This window comes from Pteronotus mesoamericanus, unplaced genomic scaffold (genome assembly GCF_021234165.1).
Source record: "Pteronotus mesoamericanus isolate MK-2021 breed Mesoamerican mustached bat unplaced genomic scaffold, CSHL_Meso_final contig_94, whole genome shotgun sequence".
Classification (NCBI taxonomy): Eukaryota; Metazoa; Chordata; class Mammalia; order Chiroptera; family Mormoopidae; genus Pteronotus; species Pteronotus mesoamericanus.
The window spans coordinates 28,007,777-28,029,109 of NW_026555285.1; the positions used below are offsets into that span (position 1 = coordinate 28,007,777).

The 21,333-nt window shown below is 36.4% G+C and overlaps 1 protein-coding gene across 1 annotated transcript in view; it reads left to right on the forward strand.

Moving 5' to 3' along the window:
- Positions 1-15,013, forward strand: part of PIBF1 (progesterone immunomodulatory binding factor 1) — a 177,386-nt gene extending 162,373 nt beyond the window's left edge. Inside the window, exons 17-18 of the mRNA XM_054586420.1 lie at positions 2,490-2,663; positions 14,878-15,013. Of these exons, the coding sequence (XP_054442395.1) occupies positions 2,490-2,663; positions 14,878-14,928 (225 nt within the window). The 3' untranslated portion in view covers positions 14,929-15,013. The remainder of the gene's footprint in view (positions 1-2,489; positions 2,664-14,877) is intronic.
- The last annotated feature ends 6,320 nt before the right edge of the window (positions 15,014-21,333 follow it).

Consider the following 21,333-nt stretch of genomic DNA (forward strand, 5'->3'; position numbering starts at 1 on the left):
CAGGGATAATCTGTTTTGTGTAATAATTGCTCCTATACCAGTAACAGAAGAAAGCCAGAGAGAAACAGAACTGTGGTCTCCTCTCGGGCACCTAGGGGCCAAAGCCCTCCGCCTGATGCACCTGCAGCTCCTTCCCTCCCTTCTTCCTCGTGCTTGCTGTCCTCTTCCCCACTTCCCCCAGCACATGTGGTCCCCTTTACCTTATTTATATGTAGACTAGGGGTACGTAGGGGGAAAAAATTTTTTTCCTTTTTTTTTAAAAATCATACCAAGATACAAAAGTTAGGGCCACCAAAAAGAGGTCCTTTCAATAAGCTGAGAAACTGTCATCTCCCTTTCCCTTCTCTTACCTCAGTAGGTAGAACAGGAGCTGAAAGCTGCTGTAACACTAGACGTGTTTAACATTAAATCAGTGGTCATATATTTCACTCTGGGGGAGCAAGTAAATGAAATAGCATAATGTGGAAAGCAAAAAGGACCTCAAATGCTCAAAAGAGTAGTGAAGGGCATGTCACAGTGGCAGCGTCTGACGTGTAGCCATTCTCATGTGCATTGGCCTTGCCGCCCCCAGGACCGCAGAAAGGAGAGAGGATTCCAGTACCATTTCTTCCAGCTCCACTCTTGGCCCTAAGATTTATTAAGCTCTGTGGCTTAAACTCAACAGCTCTGTTTTAAAATACCCACTCAAGCTAGATGGTTCTAAATAGAACTAATGACAGCCAGAAAAAAAAAATAAAAAGAGGCCTGTAGGAACTTGCTCCGACTGCTCTGACACAGAGCTGATGTCTATAAACAGATTAGTAGAAGGGAGCAGAACTCTTCCTATCACCATAATGTTTGTGTCTTGGCATGAAGATGAAATAAAATTATAGGGGAAAAAAAGCCTGTAACACAGCCTACTTCTAATCTACGTAAAGGAGACTTTAGTCTGTCCACTGTCCATACGCTTGTGTTTGATTGAATCAAGTTAATGATTAGTCATAAATATCCACTAAATAATGTTTGGTGCAAAACGTTTGACTCTAGGGAAAAATAAAAGACAAAATAGACTTAGAAGAGGGAATGAGTGAAAAATTTTGACTGAGTTCTTTAAGAAGTTCAGTATAATTCTTAGTCCAAACAGCAACTGGATAAAACTAACTTCAGTTTTCATTTGTAAGAGAACAGGGAATGATGTGGTTAAACCCTGAAGCTGTATTGAACTTACTGTTTGAACTGCTGAGGTTACTAAGCAAGAAAAAAATTCGGTATTCTTTCGTTTTCCTACCATCTTCATATTAGACTTCAAAAGGAAACGGGATGGTTTACGAGGTAGAAAAAAGTTAAATGCCTCAACAATTTACTCAACAAACATGTAGAAAAACTATAGTAGAAAATAGCTACGCCAGGAGCTCCCAAATTTGTCTGTCCCTGAGAGTCACCTGGAGATCTTTTAAAATGTCAATGCTCGGGTCACACCCCAACCGATTATATCTGCAGGAGTGGGACACAGGCATCAGTAGTTTTGGAAACGCTACAGGTGACTCCAATGTGCAGAAAAATTTAGGAACCATTGGACTATAGGCTGACATTGTTTATCGTACTAAAACTATTAAATGATTGCGTGAGTCATATTTGTTATTGTTGTTTGTTAATGTTCTTTCATGCAGTGTGATTGCTTCAGATGTTTCTTCTAGCTCAAGAATAAAAAGCTGGCCATGGCTGGGTGGCTCAGCTGGTTGGAGTGTTGTCCCATACACCGAAAGTTTGTGGGTTTGATCCCCAGTCAGGGCTCATACATGAGGCAACCAACCGAAGTTTCTTCCTCTCTTTCCTCTCTCACTAAAATCAATAAATATAACCTTGGGTACAGATTTTTTTTTTTTTTAAGCTGTGGTACATTTACACAATAGAACGCTATGCAACAGCGGAAAAAAAAAAAAAGAACTCTTTTTGTAACTGCATGGATGGATCTGGAGATTATTATGCTAAGTAAAATGAGCCAGTCAGTGAAAGGCAAATACCATATTATCTCACTTACAAGGTATATATAGAATCTAATGCACAAAATAATATCCTTGAGTGAGGGTAAAAAAAAAAAAGATAACATTAAAAAAATAAAAAGCAGCCATAGACAATATATAAATGAGTGAGCATGGCTATCAATAAAACCTTAAAAAATAAATAAGTAATGAACAAAATAGAAACAGAGGCATAGATACATGGAACAGACCAACAGCTATAAGACAGGAGAGGGGAGAAGGAGACTGAGTGAAAGGTGAAGGGATTAGCCAAAGAACACGTGTGCGTGACACACAGACACAGACAGCAATGAGGTGACAGCCAGAGGGAGGCAGGGCAGGACTGGGGAGGAGGTTGGCAAAGGGGAAGCAAATGGGGACAACTGTAATGTAAACAAAAAAAATAAATAAATGTCTTAACATCAATCATTAATAGTCTACTTGCTGAACTCATACTTTACATTTTCTTCTATTTTCATATATCAACAGGAATTGGCAGCAATGAAACAAATTCTCACTAACATACGCAGTAAGCGCCCCGAGGACAGGTTACTTCTGACTAAAACGGAATCAAAAAAGATGACAGGAAATCAAAAATCAAAGACTTTGAATGTGTCTAGAGAACATGAAGACAATATATTTATACCCAAACCAACACTCTTTGTAAGTACAAAAAAAAAAAAACCCTTAAAATTTTGTTCTCTCTGATTTCACTAAATATAACTTACTTAATTTTCATTTCTCTCATTCATATTGGTTTTAAACTAATCTTAATAATTTAAGGGAATGGCCTGAAAATATGTTTTAATCCCTTTTCTGAAAGTATATTAATATATATACACACATAATGTATCCTATCTTCCAGCTGATAATTGTGTTTTATATTTCAGTCAATATATTGGACTTGCCCAGAAATTAGCCTTAATCAAGCATTTACCTCTCTCAGTCTCCAAGAACTAATTATAGGGGAATCAGGAAGACATTTTTATAAATGTTTCGTTTATTAAGAGTAAAAAGGATGCAAAATATCGCCTTATTAGGTAGAAATGTATGTGCACAGAAATTAGTTAAGGAATAAGAAATGAGAACAATTTGAAAATGATGTTTTAACAAATAGTAAGAATAACAATAAAAAGGCTACAGAATCAAAATAAGAGTAACATTATTAAATACTTTACTGTTCTTCAACATAGGGCCCATGCATGCTTTAATTTCTCAGGAAAAACATCATTTTTACCATCTGAACATAGGTACTTGAAACCAGATTTTAACTACTATATTCTGATTCAGTGGGTCCTCAGAATCTTTTTTTTTTAAACTCTCTAAATGACTATAGAAATCAGTCAAGTATGGGCGCTTCTGATCTAAGCTATTTCATTATACATCCAGATAGTGCTACTCAAGATCAATGAGGTCATTACTTAATTCAGTCTTTAAACAAAAGTGGCAGAGAGTTACAATCTATATTAAATACAGGATAATTGTTCTAAGAATCTATGTGGCAGTAATGGAGACCGAGCTCACAGGGAGAAAACAGGAAGCCTCAATTTACAGGCCTGGATACTTGTAGTTTTCACTTCCTCACTAACTTGCTCAGGGCCCCTTGTCTGGAGTTTCTGTGTATCCTTCCCATGACTACTCTCTTAAAACCTAGTTCTCCCTGTATTTTCCAGGAGCAGGAACCTAATTGGCACAGCTCATCCTTGTTTGGAGATACTCTTTTTTGGCAAGGTCTCTTAAGGTCATTAGCCAGCATATGAACAGCTATTCTAACTAGTGAGTAGGAGCCACATGGTACCAAATAGAGCTGTCTGGGGTCTGTTTATTCAGAAGGACAATCGCTAGGCAAGTTTTCATAGAAAGTGGGCTGAGATTATGGCAGACACTACGATATGTCTATTATAGTATAATCCACAGGAAGAAGGCAGACAGAATACATAGATGTTAATGGGGAAAAGGGTTAGATGAAAACCACAATACAGAGCCAGACTTAAAGCCTATCATATTCTGTGATCTGCTTTTCTGACTCTTCTCTGTTCCAAGCAATGAACTATTCTTTCTGACCCTGACCTCCTACATTTCTGACTTTAGCTTGGTAACTTTTTTCTGATATCCTGAAATCCTGACTATAACCATAGCATAAGTAATGGTAAGATTTCTCCAGTACCTCAAGATAAGGTTATGCAATGAGAATGAAATTAAAATTCAAAATACAAAGTATTAATTAGGTAGTTCTTTCTTTCCTTCTTTATGCTTATCTGTTTTTCTACAATAAACTTTCTTTTATAAGAGAAAATTTTTCAAAGAGATACGAGCTCAGCTATGTCCTTATGAAAACTGAGAGATAACACTGTAAACCAGTCAAATCAAGGCTATGTGCTAATAATACAAAATGAGATATGTGAATTGACTTAGTCACTTAGCATATAGTCATTCAAATACTCTGAGCTGGTACTTATCCATAAAATTAGGAGGAAAGTTATATGAAATGAGGTCTGGACTTCTTTTATACTAACACAAATGATTCTGTTAGGGCATCATAATTTTTACAGTTATTATTTTGAGTATTTTCAATTTTCTCTAACAATATTTTTCTATGTATTCTCTGATCTTGTTAATAAGGAATTTAATATGCAGATATTTGAAAATAAGGTCTAATCATTTCATAATCTTATGGTTTTATAGCGAAGATGGAAACATTTCTAATTTACTTCTAGATCCTTTGACTGATCCTGTTGGCATTTTTTTCCTGATATTAAATTTAATAATGGATGGATGGATGGATGGATGCATGTTTATGTGTATATTAAAATATGAGGAAAACACAAAATGGGCAATTAACTGGAGGTAGAGCTGTGATGTAGAGGAGAAGGACTAAGAGCTTGAGTGAATGCTTGCAGTGCTCATGTGATATTTATATATGAAGACAACTTCAGGAAGTGCATTTTATAGAAAAACCCTGGCCATTGATGTGGCAGTTGCTTTTCAGGCATTTAGTGCACCAAAAAAAGACCTAGATTCAACCCCAGAATGTAAGTGCTTGAAAGACAGAAGCTGTGTTCCCGTTGCTTCACACAGCACATGAACAAAGCAGATACTCAATAAGTATCTGCTAACTGAGGATAAAAATTGAATTCAACAAGTGTATACTGACTATATGCAATAACCTGTGCTAAACATTATTGGATATCTGGTCATGAAGATGCAGAGTCATCTTTAAAGATACTCCTCCTCCAAGATCAAGGATAGTAAAGAGGTAATAGTTAAGGCAAAATTGGGTGGACTACTTTAAATGCAATACAAACTGCTATGGACATTCAAAAAAAGAATAGAAACTCTGACATTGATAGGCTCCCAGGAAAAGAAAGTATTTGAAGTTGACCTTAAAGAATGTCTAGGATTTTGACAGGTGACAATGAAGGTTAGAGAGTTGAGAAATTCCAAGGGTAGAGAAAGTACAAGATGCACGACGTATTTTCTAATTTGTGCTTCTTTTCATTACTCAGGAATAGTACTCTAATATATATTCCCTATATCTAGACTTCTTTTTTTTTCCTTTCTTACTACATTCTTTGGCCTGACTTTAGTCATTTCACCACTCATTAACATTTTCCCTCAGGACATAAAGGGAATAAAAGTGGATAGGGAGGTTATGCCTAGAGTACTCAAATCCAGAGCGGCAGAAAGTGGAATGGTGGTTGTGAGGGACCAGGGGAAGTGGGGAGTTCGTGTTTAGTGTGTGCAGAGTTTCCGTTGTGCAAGGCGAAAAGAGTTCTGCGGCTGGACGGTGGGGATGGCAGCACAGTGGGAATACACTTACTGCCGCTGCACTGCCACTTAAAATGGGTAAAATGGTAAATTTTATATTATATGTATAGTGCTATAATTTTTTTTAAATTTTTAAGTAGATATAAAAACAGTTCTCATTATTTGTGAGGAAAAGTTAATAATTTCATCAAAAGTGAAATTTAGCTGTTTTTTGCAATAAAGTACTATAACGAGTACAATTCGATATACTAAGACAAGTGGCAGCCTGGCTGGGTAGCTCAATTGGTTAGAGTGTCGCCCCCAATATGCCAAGATTATGGGTTCTATCCCCGGTGAGGGCACATACAGAAATGAACCAGTGAATGCATAAATAAGTGGAACAGCAAGTAAAAGTTTCTCTCTCTCTCTCTCTCTCTCTCTCTCTCTCTCTGTCTCTCGGCCCCACTTCCCCTGCCCAAAATCAATATTTTCTTTAATGACAAAAGATGTCACACTACCATTACCACAAGATCATGTCCTAAATCCGTACCTCTCAACATTTCTCACATTGTGACGCACCTAGAAAAGTATATTTCTTTGGCACACCAGGGAAAATGAAATTTAGGTTGGAGGGGCTCCAGCCATCTCTGGGGTTGTAGGGATCAATAGTTTATTGTACCTGCAACATTTTCTTGTCACGTGTTTGGAAGCTCTGGTCTTACTTTTTAATGTTGAATCGAGACTTATCTCACCAAAACATGCTCAAACCTCAAGATATCTAGCTGTGTACATTTACATTGTAAAAAGTAATTTTTCAGTTTCTAGTGTTAGGAATACCAATTGCAACCTCTTCCTGGTGTACTTTAGCTGGTAAGCTAAATTGGAAACAGGAATTCCAATGGATGGGTGAGAGGCATCCTAAGGCAGGGAGGGCTGGGTGATCTGGGGCGGGCTTAGCCAGTTTCTGGGCAAGCCGGTCCGCTACCCTAGACTCCCTTAAGTTGGGCCCTGTGAGGACTCATAAATATTTATTTCCTTGATTCCCAGCTTATATATCTTTTTTGGGAAACAAAGTAATTATATCTACTAAGCATAGTCTTTCTTTAGAAAACTGGCAGGGTTTGAACACTAGTAGATTCTTAATTTCTAGCTTATTTTCTAAATTCCAGGAATAATACACTAGGCTTATTATATCTGCATTTTATCAGTCATCATTCTTTCTTATTTTAACATACTTTCTTAGTATGTTATAATCCCCAAATTATGCATTAGTGTTTTAATAGGCTGCTTCTGGATACACAAATGTACCTATCTTGTTAGTTACTCTTCTCCAAAATCACACTATAAATTGCTCCTAATAGGTTCCCGGTCGATCCTACCATTTGTTTCTGCCACAGCTCTGCGAGCTCTTTCCTAGATAGAGTTTACTTGAGTGCCTGTTAACACTTCACTCATAAACCAAGGTTTTCATTAATTTGTACTATTTCTTTATAAAATTACAAATTTTTATATTATAATATTTCCAATATGAAAGGTCACTTTAAGTAATTTACCTGTCTCGTATGATGTTCATATGGGTGCATATAATGGAGCCTATAAGAGTCTTAAAAAAAAAAAAAGACAGAAATGTGAAAGTTAGAAAATAAGAGACCTCCTCAGTTAAAAGATAAACTCTGTTAATAACTGAAGAAGGATAACAAAATTTGTTAACAGAAAGTACCAGTACCAGCTTATGGGTGTGCAGGATGAATAATCTTACTAAGATGGTAATGTAAAAGAAACACTATTGTTTAAATAGGTAAAAGAGTGGAACTACCAAAAAAAGCGGTTAATTTTGTATCTGAATTTTTATTGTGCCCAATTTATTTAGCAGTCATCTATTAGGAGTCGGCAAATTTTTCTTTAAAGGGTAAGAGAGTAAATATTTTAAGTTTGTAGCTAATACATACAATCTCTGTTGCCTATTCTGTTTGTTTCTTTCTTTTTACCTTTTTTTAAAATGTCTAATCTGTTCTTAGGCAATTCATACAAAGAGAGACCAGGGACTATAATTTGCCAATCAGTGACCTAGCTTGTTCAGTACTAATCCAGAGTTTATGGAGGCTTAGAAACTTCCAGTATTTGGAACTTAGGACTGTCAAGAATAGATAGTACCTTACTGATAGAATATCTAGAAATGAAGAATGTACATACATCTCATGAGATCAAGAAATCAGCTTTCCAGAATCACTGTTATTTATTTTGGAATTTTCTTGGATTTTGGTAGTGATTGGACATAGATACAAATGTAAATGAGAAATCAGTATGGCATAGCCTATCTTAATGTAATTAATAAGTAACCTGAATTTCAGATAGTAATATGACTGAGGACAGAGGTATACCAACAGATTGAACAGATCAGTAAACTTCAATTCGTACAACAGTCACACTATTTCTGTCTCCTGCTGGTTATTGTTGCTTCCATTCAATAACTGCAGTGTCACTGAGAATCCCAAATACTGCCCACCATGCAGGGTGATTGTGGCCTGATTAGCTGGAACCGTATTATTGTGCTACTATAGGGGCATTGTCTTTCACATTCCACAGGGGAAACTCCTGAATGTAGACTCCGATGGTACTTTGTCAAACTGAGAAAGAACTGAGAGGCTTCTGTCATAGCAGACCAAAACAACATTCATTCATTTATTCATTCAAAAAATGTTTCTTGAGCACCTATTTTGTGACACACACTGTTCTGGGCAATAAGGATATAAAAATTTCTACCTTATGAATCTCACATTCTCATATGGCTATATACTTTATAAACCAACAAACAAAGCAAAAAATAAAATGCATAGGAAGTAAAAATGACTTGCTATGGGGAAAAACTGCAGGGAGGGGGTGAGGAATAGGGAGTGATGATCTCCTTGAGAAGGTGAACTTAGGTATGAAACCTGGAGGAAGGGAGAGCACACGCTCAAGATTTCTGAGCAGCTGAATTTTGCAAGATCTCATCACTATCTTAACATGGAGGTTTTAAATGGCAGTATACCTAGGTAAGAAAAAGACTCAGATGGAAACTTGCTATTAAATATGAAATATTTAGGTCTTATAACTTTTTTTATTTTTTCTATTTAAGGTAAAATACAAAATATATAATAAAATGATGTGACCTTTTTTAACAGCAATGTCCAAGTAGCTATGATTAGAAACAATATGCTCTTTCAGTACTGCTACTGTTTCTTAAAATATTTTTTAAGTGCTTTTGTTTCTTGTTTGTTTGTTTTTTATTGTGATTAAAAAAAAAAATACCATAAGTCCATGGCTGGGTAGCTCAGTTGGTTAGAATGTCGTCCTGATACACCAAGGTTGTGGGTTCAGTCCCCGGTCAGGGAACATAAAAGAAGCAACCAATGAATGCATAAATAAGTGGGACAAGTACAACAATTCTGTGTTTCTCTCAAATCAATAAATAAAATGTTTTAAATACCATAAAATTTACCATCTTACCCACTTTTAAGTGTGCAGTTCAGTAGTGTTAAGTATATTCATATTTTTATGAGACGGATCCTTAGCACTTTTTCTTCTTGCAAAACTGGAACTCTATACCTCTTAAGCACCAGCTTCCCTTCCCTAAGCCTAGCCCAAAGCAACCCATCCTTCTACTTTCTGATTCTCTGAATTTCAGGGTTTTAGATAGATATACCTCATGTGGATAGACGTATACAGTACTTGTCTTTTTGTGCCTGGCTTGTTTCACTTCCCATAATATCCTCAAGATTCGCTCCTGTGACATCTCAAAACATTTTGGAATTCCTCTTATGGAGTTGTCTTCTGAGTCTCTGACACATTTTTTTGAAGATACTCATTTATTTAAATCTTATTCTAAGCACAAGGCCCTTACCCTTGAGTGCCCCAGAGTCTGATGGAGACTGTGCATCGTACAATACAGTGTGTAAGTGCTCAGTAGGCAGGTGCAGAGTGGTGTGAGGGTCACGTTTGTATTGTCAGAACTAGACAACAGCCGTGAAAGATGAATTAGAGAAACAAAGGAAACAGGCTTCATATTAATTCAGACAAATTTAAAAGGTGGTGAAGGTGATAGTAGAGGAGAAAGAAATGGCAGCTAAAAGGGGAGACTGGAGGGAACAAGAAACACCCCCCTACAGGAGAAAGAAGGAGGGGAGACAAAATAATACTCACTAACGAACTAAAAGTGGAGTGAGGTAGGCATGTAAGGCCCTGGGAAAGCAGTCATCTTTATAAACATGCCTCTTCATTGCTGTGCCCATTTGCCTCTTGGAGACATGAAGGAAACGGAGATTACACAGGACGAGATTTGGAAATCAAGTGCTCCCAAATATTAGTTATGATAAAATGTGAATGCCAGCACAGAAGATTATTTTCAAATATACTCATTGAAGTTTATTTTGAATCACTTAGTCAGAAAAAGTTCTAAGATATGTCTTACATTTAAAAACTGAAGTTTAAGCTAAGAAATATTGAATATTCAAAAATCTAATTATATTCAGTGTCAAAATTGTGGATAATCAGCCACTAAATACTTTGATCAATATATAAAGCATTTAGAGTTAAAAATGATAGTAAAAATAAATCTATTCATTTAACCAACATTTATTGAACATTATTTGATGACTTCAAGGAATGCACAGTACTAAATGGCTGATTCAAGTAAACAATTATAATAATTATATAAGTTAAGTATTGAAGGCTTTAAGTTCTTGAAAGAAACAACAAAAAGCCTTTTTGCTTCAGAGCAAGCTTCTTAGAAGAGGTGATTTTTAGCTGAGTCCTGAAAAAAGGAGTAAGCTCTTCAGGCAGAGAACATCAAGTGGGAAATAGTATTCATAGTTAGCACTGGGGACTAAGTGTTTTTTACACAGATTATTATCTCCTTTTATTCTTTCAACACCCTCTGATGTGGGTTACTGTGCCAGTCAAGGCCCCTTTTACCAAACAGATGTCCTATCTGAAGGGACTGCTTACAAGCAGGTGGAAACCAAGTGATGAGGAGCATTTCAGGACTAATGGCTTGTGTGAAGTTTGTACCACTCCTAGAGCTCCAGGAGCAAGCAGAGGGATCGGAGCCTTCTTATGGAAACGTTGGCCTCCTGTAGAAGACTTCAGCCGCTACCAAACCATGGCCAGTCCGAAGGAGGAGCTGGGGAATAATATCCCGGTTTCTCGCTTCTTCCACCTCGAGCCCACTATGCATCCCATTGACTAAACCTACTCAGAAACAGACAGCTTCCTGGGCACAGAGCCGGGTAGAAAAGGATGGAGAGCGGATCTGAGGGTGTCCAGAATAGCCACAGTTACTTTTTATTCTCTCCCTATTACACAAGAGATAACTGAGATGTATGCCATCAGCTTGCCCACGTTTACAAATGAGCGGATGAAGCCTGTTTCATCTCAGAACTTGTTCTTTAACCGCTGTGCTGAGCTGTGCTCAAGGCACAAAATCAAAGGAGGTGTGGCGCTGAGTATCTGCGGGAGGCCAGATTCTTTCCTGTGTGCTAAAGATACAACATGAAGCAAAATAAACACTAACTTATTTAAGGCTAAATGTCAGTATCGAAGAATTGTTTTCCACTGCTAGTGCAGTGGCTTAAGCAAATTGTTCAGTAGCTCAGATAAGCATTAAAGGGCTCATAGTATGTGGCCCTTTGAAGTCATCGGGGACCTAAGTCACTTCTGTTTTCTCTTCAACAATCGTTGGTAGGTGGCTTTAGTCCTCACTTTTACAATATTGGTCCTCTCGCCTCAGCCATTACCTCTGCATTCCAAGCAGGAAGGAAACAGAAATGGAGAAAATACCATCTCCCTTCTAAAGGATCAAGTTCTTCCCAACGTGTTCTCATATTCTGTTAGCCGGAACTTAGCCCCCATGGCCACAGCTAGTAGCAAAGGAGGTTGATGAATAGTTTTTACCTGGGTGAGCCTCTTACTCTCGTAACAAAATCATAGTTCTCTAATTAAGAAGGGGAAAATAGCCCTGGCCGGTGTGCTCAGTTGATTGGGGAGTCATCCCATAACTGAGAGCCTGTGGGTTCGGTTCTTGGTCAGGGCAAACACCTAGGTTGTGGGTTCAATTCCGTGTCCAGGTACATATGATCCCAGTCCGCGCATGTACAGGAGGCAACCAACTGATGTTTCTCTGTTACATTGATGTTCTTCCTTAAAAAAATAAATTAATTACTTAAGTAATGAAAAGAAAATCCTCTAGTGAGGATTTTAAAAAGGAAAGATAAAGGAGAAAAATAGGTATAGGCTAGGGTACCAGCAGGCTTTGCACAAGGTCTTAATTCATTTTTATATCCCCATAACCTAACATAAAGACCCGGCACGTAGTAGGTGTTCAGTGAAGTGCTATTAAACTATTCTCAACTACAAATAATTCAGCTTATGTAGGAGAGTGTTAAGAAATAGGATTAGAGAAGTATGTGCCAGGTGCTAAGGGGCCCTGTCTTCTAAATCAAAGTAGAACATAAGAGCAAAAGCCAAGTGCCGCCACAGTAACACACTAGGAATAAGGGATATACATTAGTCCTGTGGGAACAAGCTGTAAAATTAACTTTAAATGGTTATGATCAAAGATTTGAAAAGTCGATTTAGGGAGTAGAAAAACAGTTAATCCTCAGGACAGAGATATACTTGTGGCAAATCTACTTCATTAACACATCTGAAGGAAGAATGTTTTGGGGGAGGGGGTGGATGGAGGGTGGTCTGCAGTGGACCAAACAGAGATAAAAGGAATCAGGAAGAACTGTCTGCCATTGAAATTCTTGTCCTGCCCTTTTTGAGAATTAAGATTCCTTTTCTATATCAAAAGTTTTATTTAGCTTCTTTCCATACACACAAAATAGTGATAAAACTTGTAGTATTTGTTGATTGAGGAAATATGCAGATGTACCAATTCTATACCCTTTGCTATAACTTTGCCTATCTGTAGCTTGGTGTATAGAAGTTCCTTTTAGATTATTTTTGTCCAGGAGCCACAGTCAAGAAAACCATTTTACTCGTGACCTAGTGATGATCACAGTTTCTCAAAACAGAACTTACCCTACACTGGCAAGGTACTCTGATGTTTTCCACTCTAGCCTGTTAAATTTCTTTTCCCCTCAGACCTGGTCTTAAATTGATTTCCTTACCCATGGATTGAGAACCTACAGGGCTTTCTTTTTTCCTTCCAGTTTTACTGAGCTGTCATTGAAGAGACCTACAGTTTCAAAAACACTGGCTCAGATATTCTCCTGTGACTGTGATTGTAAGAACCCTAGGTTTTTAGCTGTCTCGCCTTTTCAGTCCCCAGCAATTAGAAGAGAACCCAGCAATTCCCCAGTTTTACTCTGACTTTCTTGATGGTCTATGACTGTTTTATTTCTTTTTAAAGATTTTATTTATTTACTTTTAGAGAGAGGGTAAGGGAGGGGGGAGAGAGAGAGAAACATCGACGTGCGAGAGAGACATCAATCTGTTGCCTCTTGCACATCCGCCATTTGAGGACCTCACCCACAGCCCAGGCCTGTGCCCTGACTGGGAATCAAATTGGTGACTTTTTGGTTTGCAGGCCAGCGCTCAGTCCACTGAGCCCCACCAGCCAGGGCTTGTGACTGCTTTCTAAAAAATTTTAAATAAGACTGGCAAAACTAACAGGCATTCCTGGCCAAATGACAATTACATTTCTCATCACCAGTTAATAAACTCGCATTCTAATTTGTACTTTGGTTTCTTTTGGATTTGGTTAGCCTCAGCCACCTTTGAATTCTCCTGGTAGACAGCACCTGGACTTTCCCTATCATGGAAACTTATTTCTCCTTTAATACTAAGGACTTTGGACTTTTCTTTTAAAGACAGATCTCTGAAGTGTTTTAGTGCAGTTTTACATTTTAGAAAGATAAGCTTGAAAAGATTGTGGACTATAAATTGAGCAGAATAGAAGAAAGAGTCAAATCAGAGTTAGAAAACTCTTGTAGGAATCAAGCCAGAAATGATAAGAGCTCAACGTAAGCCAATGGGGTCAAGATAGGAACAGAATGAGGAGTTTAAAAGAGATTCGGTAAAGGCAAGGACTGTTTTAAATGGATGTAGCAAGTGAAAAGAAGGAGAAATCGAAGATGAAGAAAGATCAAACATTTCTGGCCAAGGTGTACCATTCACCAAGAAAGAGAATGTGCGTGATTGGGGGAGTTCATTATGACATGCTGAACTAACTGCAGCTGCCTGTGGGGATCACCATGCAAGAGCATTTGCAGCTCAAGTTAGAGCTGCAGTGTATAGGTGGGGATATGGCTCATTTGGTGGTCACTGAAGCTGGCCACGGGTGTGGACAAGGTCAAGAGAGCTGACCCTGATGTCACTTCTAACATTTTATGTATTAAGTAGGCATATAAAACTGTTTTAAAAAGATAAAAGTATAAGCTATCATACTTATCTATGTGCCTACATATGTATGTATATATATTTAGGAATGTGGTCCTTTACCATTTTAAACAGATAGAAGTGGTAAAGCGGTAAGTTGCATATTTAATTTATTATCATATATAAATAAAATAGGCTGCTTTGACTGCTTATTTAATGCCCTATATAAGGACTTCTGAGTGCTTATTCTGTAAGCCTACCTTCCTTGCAGCTCTTTTTACACTGAAATGATTGAGCAGTAAAACCCAAGAAGCACTCTGGTAAATACTTAGCAATTCAGAAGATCCAAAGCATACTGATTTAGATCTAGTAATTCTCCAATAAATATTTATTGAGTGAATGAATATGCACATTTAGATAGATAAGACTGACCAAAAGAGAAGCTGTGCCCTTGGTTTTTTATAATTCTCTTTGAAAATAGAAACAATTCATACAAGACTTGCTTCAATAAAATATGTTAAATACAGGCTTTGAGCCAGAAAGCACAGATGTGTATTTTTTCTCCAGACGTACCAGGTGGGAGATTATTTCTAACAAAACATAAAACCTTTGCCCCTAAACTACCCTTCTGAATTAAGAAAAGCAATTATTTATTGTAATCTTACATAAAAAGCCCCAATGTATGTTGGCACTTAGTTCTCTGAATTGCCTCTTTTCCTCCTAGTAAGCATTTTATTTGATTTTCTTTTTTTCTTTTTTTTCTCAACAGACCAAAAAAGAAGCACCTGAGTGGTCTAAGAAACAAAAGATGAAGACCTAGTGTTCTGAATGGATTTGCTATATCATTATTTACTCCCGAAGTTCTTTATCTGATGAACAAGAAGTTTATCTTAATCATGTGCTTGGCATTTTTAAAATAACTAATATAAAATTTATTTTCACTGAATGTTAACAGATTTCACCATAATCAAAATGTACAAAGTGCAAACAATAGGATACTTTATATTTTGTTTTAATTATTTTGTTACAAAATAAATATAGATTCTGATTTAAATTTGGATGTTTTATAATTCTCAAGGCATTTTAGAGTGTATGGCCTATAAATGTACAATTGTTATGTTGGTGAATATATTTGCTAACATTATAAATTTTCAGTTTAAATGTCATAACACAAATACCAAAGCACCTTACATTGTTTTAAATTAAGAATTATTTATGAAATTGCCTTGGCTGGTGTGGCCAAGTGGATTGAGCACCAGCCTGCGAACAAAGGGTCACCGATACAATTCCCAGTCAGGGCACATGCCTGGGTTTTGGGCCAGGTCCCCAGTAGGGGGCGTGCAAGAGGCAACCACACATGCTTCTGTCCCTCCCTTCCCTTCTGTCTAAAAATAAATAAAGTATGTTTTAAAAAAGTTTTTAAAAAAAGAATTATTTATGAAATCTACTAAAAGTCACTTCAAATGTCCACTAATGGTGGTCAGATATCGTGTACTTGATATTATCATTAACCAGCAAAAGCTGGTAGAAAGTTTATTTCGTTGGTCAAGTAATAAATTTAGTGGAAAGTCTCCTCTTATGTTAGTCAAAACAGTGCTGATTCAAATGCACTATGGACCAAATTTCTAATCAATGAGAAAAAAATCAGGATTTTCTCTCTTGTCATCAAACAAGCTCTATTTCTCATTCAAGAGACACAATTTAAAAGAAAGAAAAGTAAAAAGGAAAGAGAAGAACATTTACATTTATATTTATCAGGTTTTCTCAACTACTACTGACATAACAACTGGATAATTCTCTGTTCAGGGTGGGAGTAGGGGACAGTCCTTTGCATTGCGGGATGTTTAACAGCATCTCTGCCCCCTACCCCTAGGTGACAGTAGCACCCCCTCCCCAGATGTGGTAACTAAAATGTCTTTTGCCCTCTGCGGTAGCAAAACACCCCCCACCTCCTAGTGAAAAACCACTGATACACATAGCAATGATTATCCTTGTAGATATGAATAAAGAATACTATCTGTTCAATGTGTTCTTTGAAAGTCACAATAGTGTAGGCTGTGAGTTGAGTGTGAGAAAACAGAAAAAGCCCTTGATAATACATACTCGCAAATCTGTTGTTGGCCTGAAAACCCAACTCTCATCCCCCTCTTTTTGCTACATTTGGATATATCTTCTAATACATGACTTTCTGCAACATAGGTTTGTGAAATTGGTCTTTTTCCAGTGTGCATCTTAAAATCCAGGATGCCCTGATAATTTCATTAAAACTAAATTAACTTGTAGATATAATTTGTTTTCTTCTAAGATGCTAAAAGAAAAACATCTATTTTTTTTCAACTCTTGTTACTAATCTAAAAGCATATTATAACTTCATTGAGTCAACCCCATTTGTTACATCTACCTATTTTAACAAAATGGAATACTGATTGATTATCCAGGTTAGAATAATGGCGTGGACAGGCATAGAAATAGGAAAATTTGGTTCCAATTGAAGAAATAGAAAGTGCATTGATGAAGAAATTGAGGAAGTCTTCCTCCAAATCCTAATTTTTTTCTTCCTTTTTTTCTAGATATGAATTACTGTTTTTAAAAATTGTTTTTCATTTCCTGCCATAATAACTATTAATAAATATCAGGGTTAATTTGTGATATGAAAGCTTTTGGGAAGACATTGTGAATTTTTGATTCAGATGACACTGCTTTCGGAAAGTTTTCTCTGTTCTACCATAATAATCTGAAATATGGACTCTGTACTCTCTATCTCTTTAATTCTAATCACCGTATTTTATAGCAGCTGTTTACTTGTCCTTTTCCTTGAGGGAAAGAATTCCTAAGCTTTGCTTGGTCTTTAGTTTTTTAGCCCTATGCCTTGAACTTAAACAGCAAATGTTTACTTGATGAATTTGGGCAGATGAGATACAATGATGAAACTTTTTCTTTTTTTATGTCTTTAAAGATGGGTGTTTCAGTATCATACATAGAATCTGTTTTAATTCATTTCTTAATATCATTACAACTCTTGCCTTTCCTTTAAATGTTCAGGCCTTCCTTTTTTTTCACTTTTCTCCTTCTTTGTTAAAAATTGCATTAAAAATTGCGTTAAAAAAACAAAACTTACTATCTTTCCCATTTTTAAGTTTACAGTTGAATAGTGTACTTACATTGTAGTGCATTGTATCTCCAGAACTTTGTCGTCTTCCAGATGGGAAACTCTATTCCCATTGAGCAGCCCTTTTATTCCCTTACCCTGCCCCTGGAGACCCACCATTCTACTTTTTGTTTCTATGAATTTGACTACTTTAAATATCTTATATAAATGAAACATTCTTTTTGTACTGCCTTATCTCAGCATAATGAAATGAAACATCCTCAAGGTTTACCCATGTTACAGCATGTGTCAAAATTTCCTTTTTAAAGCTGAGTAATATTCCATTTTGTTTATTCCTTTATCCCTCGATGGGTTGCTTCCACATCTTGGCTATTGTGAATCTTCTTAACTTTGTAACTCTTACTGCATCTTCTCCTGGCCTTTCTTATTTAAAAAATAAATAAATAAAACAGAATTAACATAACATTTTTTCCTGCAAAATGTCATAAAAAGTTGTCCAAATGTAAGAGTAATAGCTACCATTAACAAGCTAATTCGATCCAGTTGCTGTTACATGCTTTCTACTCCTTAATTAATCTTAACAGTAATTTTGTCAAACACTATCTTCATCTTTAAAGTGAAGAAACTAAAACTCAAAGAGTAACTTAATGGCCCAAGATCAGACACATGATAAATAGCCGAAAAGGATTTGAACCACTTCTGGTGGTCTGACTTCAATGGGCATTCTCTTGGCAGCACACTACACTGCTCCTCATACTTTGCTCCGCATCACCACCTCCCACCCCAGTGGGATGGAAAGAAGAGGGAAAAAATCTTGATTTATCGGCTTTTCTTGGGGAAAAAAAATGGAACTTAGTGTAGTTTAATTTTTGTTCAAGATCAGTTCATGCATGTTAAATCTATTCCTAAAGATTTTAATGTTGCAGTGATAAAAGATTCTAATGTTAAACAGTTCCATGACTAATAGTTCTTACTAACTTAATGGGATATGGTTTAACTTTTCCGAACCAACTAAATGGCATCTATGTGTTTTATCAATTCATACATTCTTTCATTAAACAAACATGAAAAATCTAAAATGTATTAGGCATTCACACTTTGAATTGTTTGTCTTCCTCCTTTTTTCAAAAGACCCTGATAAAGAATTCTGTGATATCTCAAATACCAGAGGAGAGATTTTATTTTTATCATTCTCAATATAGGAATTTCTAAAAGGAGCTATCGCAGTGATTCAGAGTACTCTAAATTCACTGTGTTGTACAGGCAGTGCTTGGATAGTCATCTGTCAGGAAGTTTAAGGTAAGATTCCCACATTTAGAGGAGGTTGAAGCTGTTAATTAGCCAGATTTTCTCTTTCATTCTAAAATACCAAGAGTCATGACATGCAAAAAAGAAAATAGTTTATTTTAATATGATTCATTTTAAAATGTAGTAAGTACTGTAAATGTTTCAAAGAAAGACTTCCTGAGGCTTAGAGGTCACCAAACAAAGCCAGTTAGCTATCAAGAGTCCTTCTGGGTATTGGTTACTTTAATTGATTTACAGAATCCATAACTTAAATTTATTAATGTATGGAAGGTGATACATCTTTCAAGAGTATGCCCACACTGATTTGTAAATCATAACGTATTAATTTTGAGTGAAAAGTAAAATTATTGGGTTGGCCAAAAAGTTCATTTGTCTTTTTCCATAAGATGGCTCTAGTAGCATTTAGTTGTTTTTAATTTCATTCTAAACAATTTTGTGAGACTGTATTGTGACAGCTCATATCAGCATGTATTTTTTAAAAAATCAAAATTGGTGAATTTTTTTGTAGCCATTTAAATACTGAAAATGGAAGAAAATACACATTTTTCAGAATATTATGCTTTATTATTTCAAGAAAGTAAAAAATGCAACTGAAATGAAAAAAAAGAGATATGTTCAGTGTATGGAGAAGGTGCTGTGAATAATCAAACGTGTCAAAAATGGTTTGCAAAGTTCCATGCCGGAGATTGCTTGCTGGACGATGATCCACGGTCGGGTAGACCAGTTGAAGTTGACAGCAATCAGACGTTAGTTGAGAACAATGAACATAACACCACATGGGAGATAGCTGACATACTCAAAATACCCAAGTCAATAAAGTTATTGGTAAAGATGAAAAATGTGTCATTTACTTTACGGAAAAAAATCTTACGGACTTTTTGGCAAACCCACTATAATACAGACTATGGCATATGGGATCGGCACAAATGGGGCACTCTCTCCCTGTCTCCCCCGGGCTTCCGCAATACTGTACGCTCATCATTTTCCATCTTCTTCCTCTTCTACATGATCATAAAACATACAAATTTTTTTCACAGTTTCATTTTCCCCTTAAATCCTTTCTCTGTTCTGTACTTACTCTCTTAGTAATTTCTACTTCCTGGCTTCGATTACTATATGCCAGTACTCCCAAGTTTATATCTCTAGTTCAAACTGTCTACTTGACATCCATTCTTGCATGTCCCATTGTGAAATCAAAATGTACAAAAGTGAATTCATCAAGTGTCTTCTCCAGCGTTCCCAGTTTCAATAAAAGCCACACCGCACACCAGCATCTCAGTGATTCCTGTCACAAGCCAAGGAGTCTTCCCACACCCTTCTCTCTTTAACCTCCAAGCACACAATCGTCAAGCCCTGTTGATCTGCCTCGTGAATAGTTACCTTTTTTTCTTTTGATTATGAATATTTCCAAATACACGAAAGAGCAGAATATCTTGGGATGAGAGGTTCACTGTCTTCATGATGGTGATGGGTTCATGGGTGCATACATACGTCAATGTTTATCACGCTACACAGTTTTTAAATACCCAGTTTATTGTATGTCAATTGTACCTCAATGAAGATGTTTTTTAAAAAGAAAGGGAAAAGGTCAGGAAATAATGATTGAATAACCCCTAATGAAATAAATGATCCAGGCACCAATCGCCAGTGAATGCCAAAGCAACCAGACGCAAGGATGGCAGAGAACTGCAGAATAGGCTGAGACCCCGAGAGTCCCTCGTCAGGCTTAGCATCTGCAAAAGTGGTGAAACCAGCAATTACTGGCCTCGTGACGTGAGGGTACATGAAGTATAAGACAACACCTATACAGTATCCTGGACCAAAAAAAAAAAACCTAACAAATCAAGTTTTCAAATTTAACTTAGCAAACATGAAATAGATCAAGCTGAATGATACCGTGAAAAAGGAATCAACTAAATCCAGAATGTGGAACATTCTGGACATTAGGAAAGATTAAGTGTTTTTAAACAGGGGAAATCATGAGTTCCTACTGATACATCCGATTCAAATTTAAGATTTTTTTAAAGATTTCAACTCCTTTGATTTTATGCTTTATATTTCATTCCTTGTATGTGAATTACTATCACCGCCTTCATGTCCTCTTTCCTAAATTACGTCAGTAGTCTCTCTACCTCCCACTCTTTTAAATCTACACATGCCTTTCTCCAAACCATTGGCCACAGCAAATAATAGTCTTTTCTTACACTATAATTTTTTATTTAAAACTTAATCTACAGTATATACAAAGCATTTCTAAGACATAAACTGACAGACCAAAACATAATTGAGATATAAGTGAAGAGCAGCAGTATATTGTGTTTCAACAAATTTCATTCAAATTTTTAAATGACCAGATAGATGAGTCTTACTTTTACTAAAGCCAGAAAAAAATATTTGTTTTTTTCATGTGAGGTAGACAACAGTTTTAGTTTCCATTTAATGCAGTCATGGCAATTTTAATCATAAAATTGTACATCACTAGCAAATTTTTAAAGTACTGACTATACCGGTCATAATTAAAAATGTTATGGCAGTAGTTGCAGAAAGGTATTTTACTTGCTGCTTCCATAAGCTAAAAATCCAGAATTGCCTTAAACTTTTAAAAGACTTCTGTATTGCCATAACATTATCAAGCTAAAGGTGTCTAAATAGATGGATAAAAACATTTTATTACCCCATAGATTTCAAAGGTGTCCTAAATTTAGCCATTTTTTAGTTCTTGTACTAGAAGTATGCTGTGCTTCCTTTATATTCAAGGAAGTTATCTATAGTTTAGAAAAATCCTCATAAATTTCTATTAAATTAGAC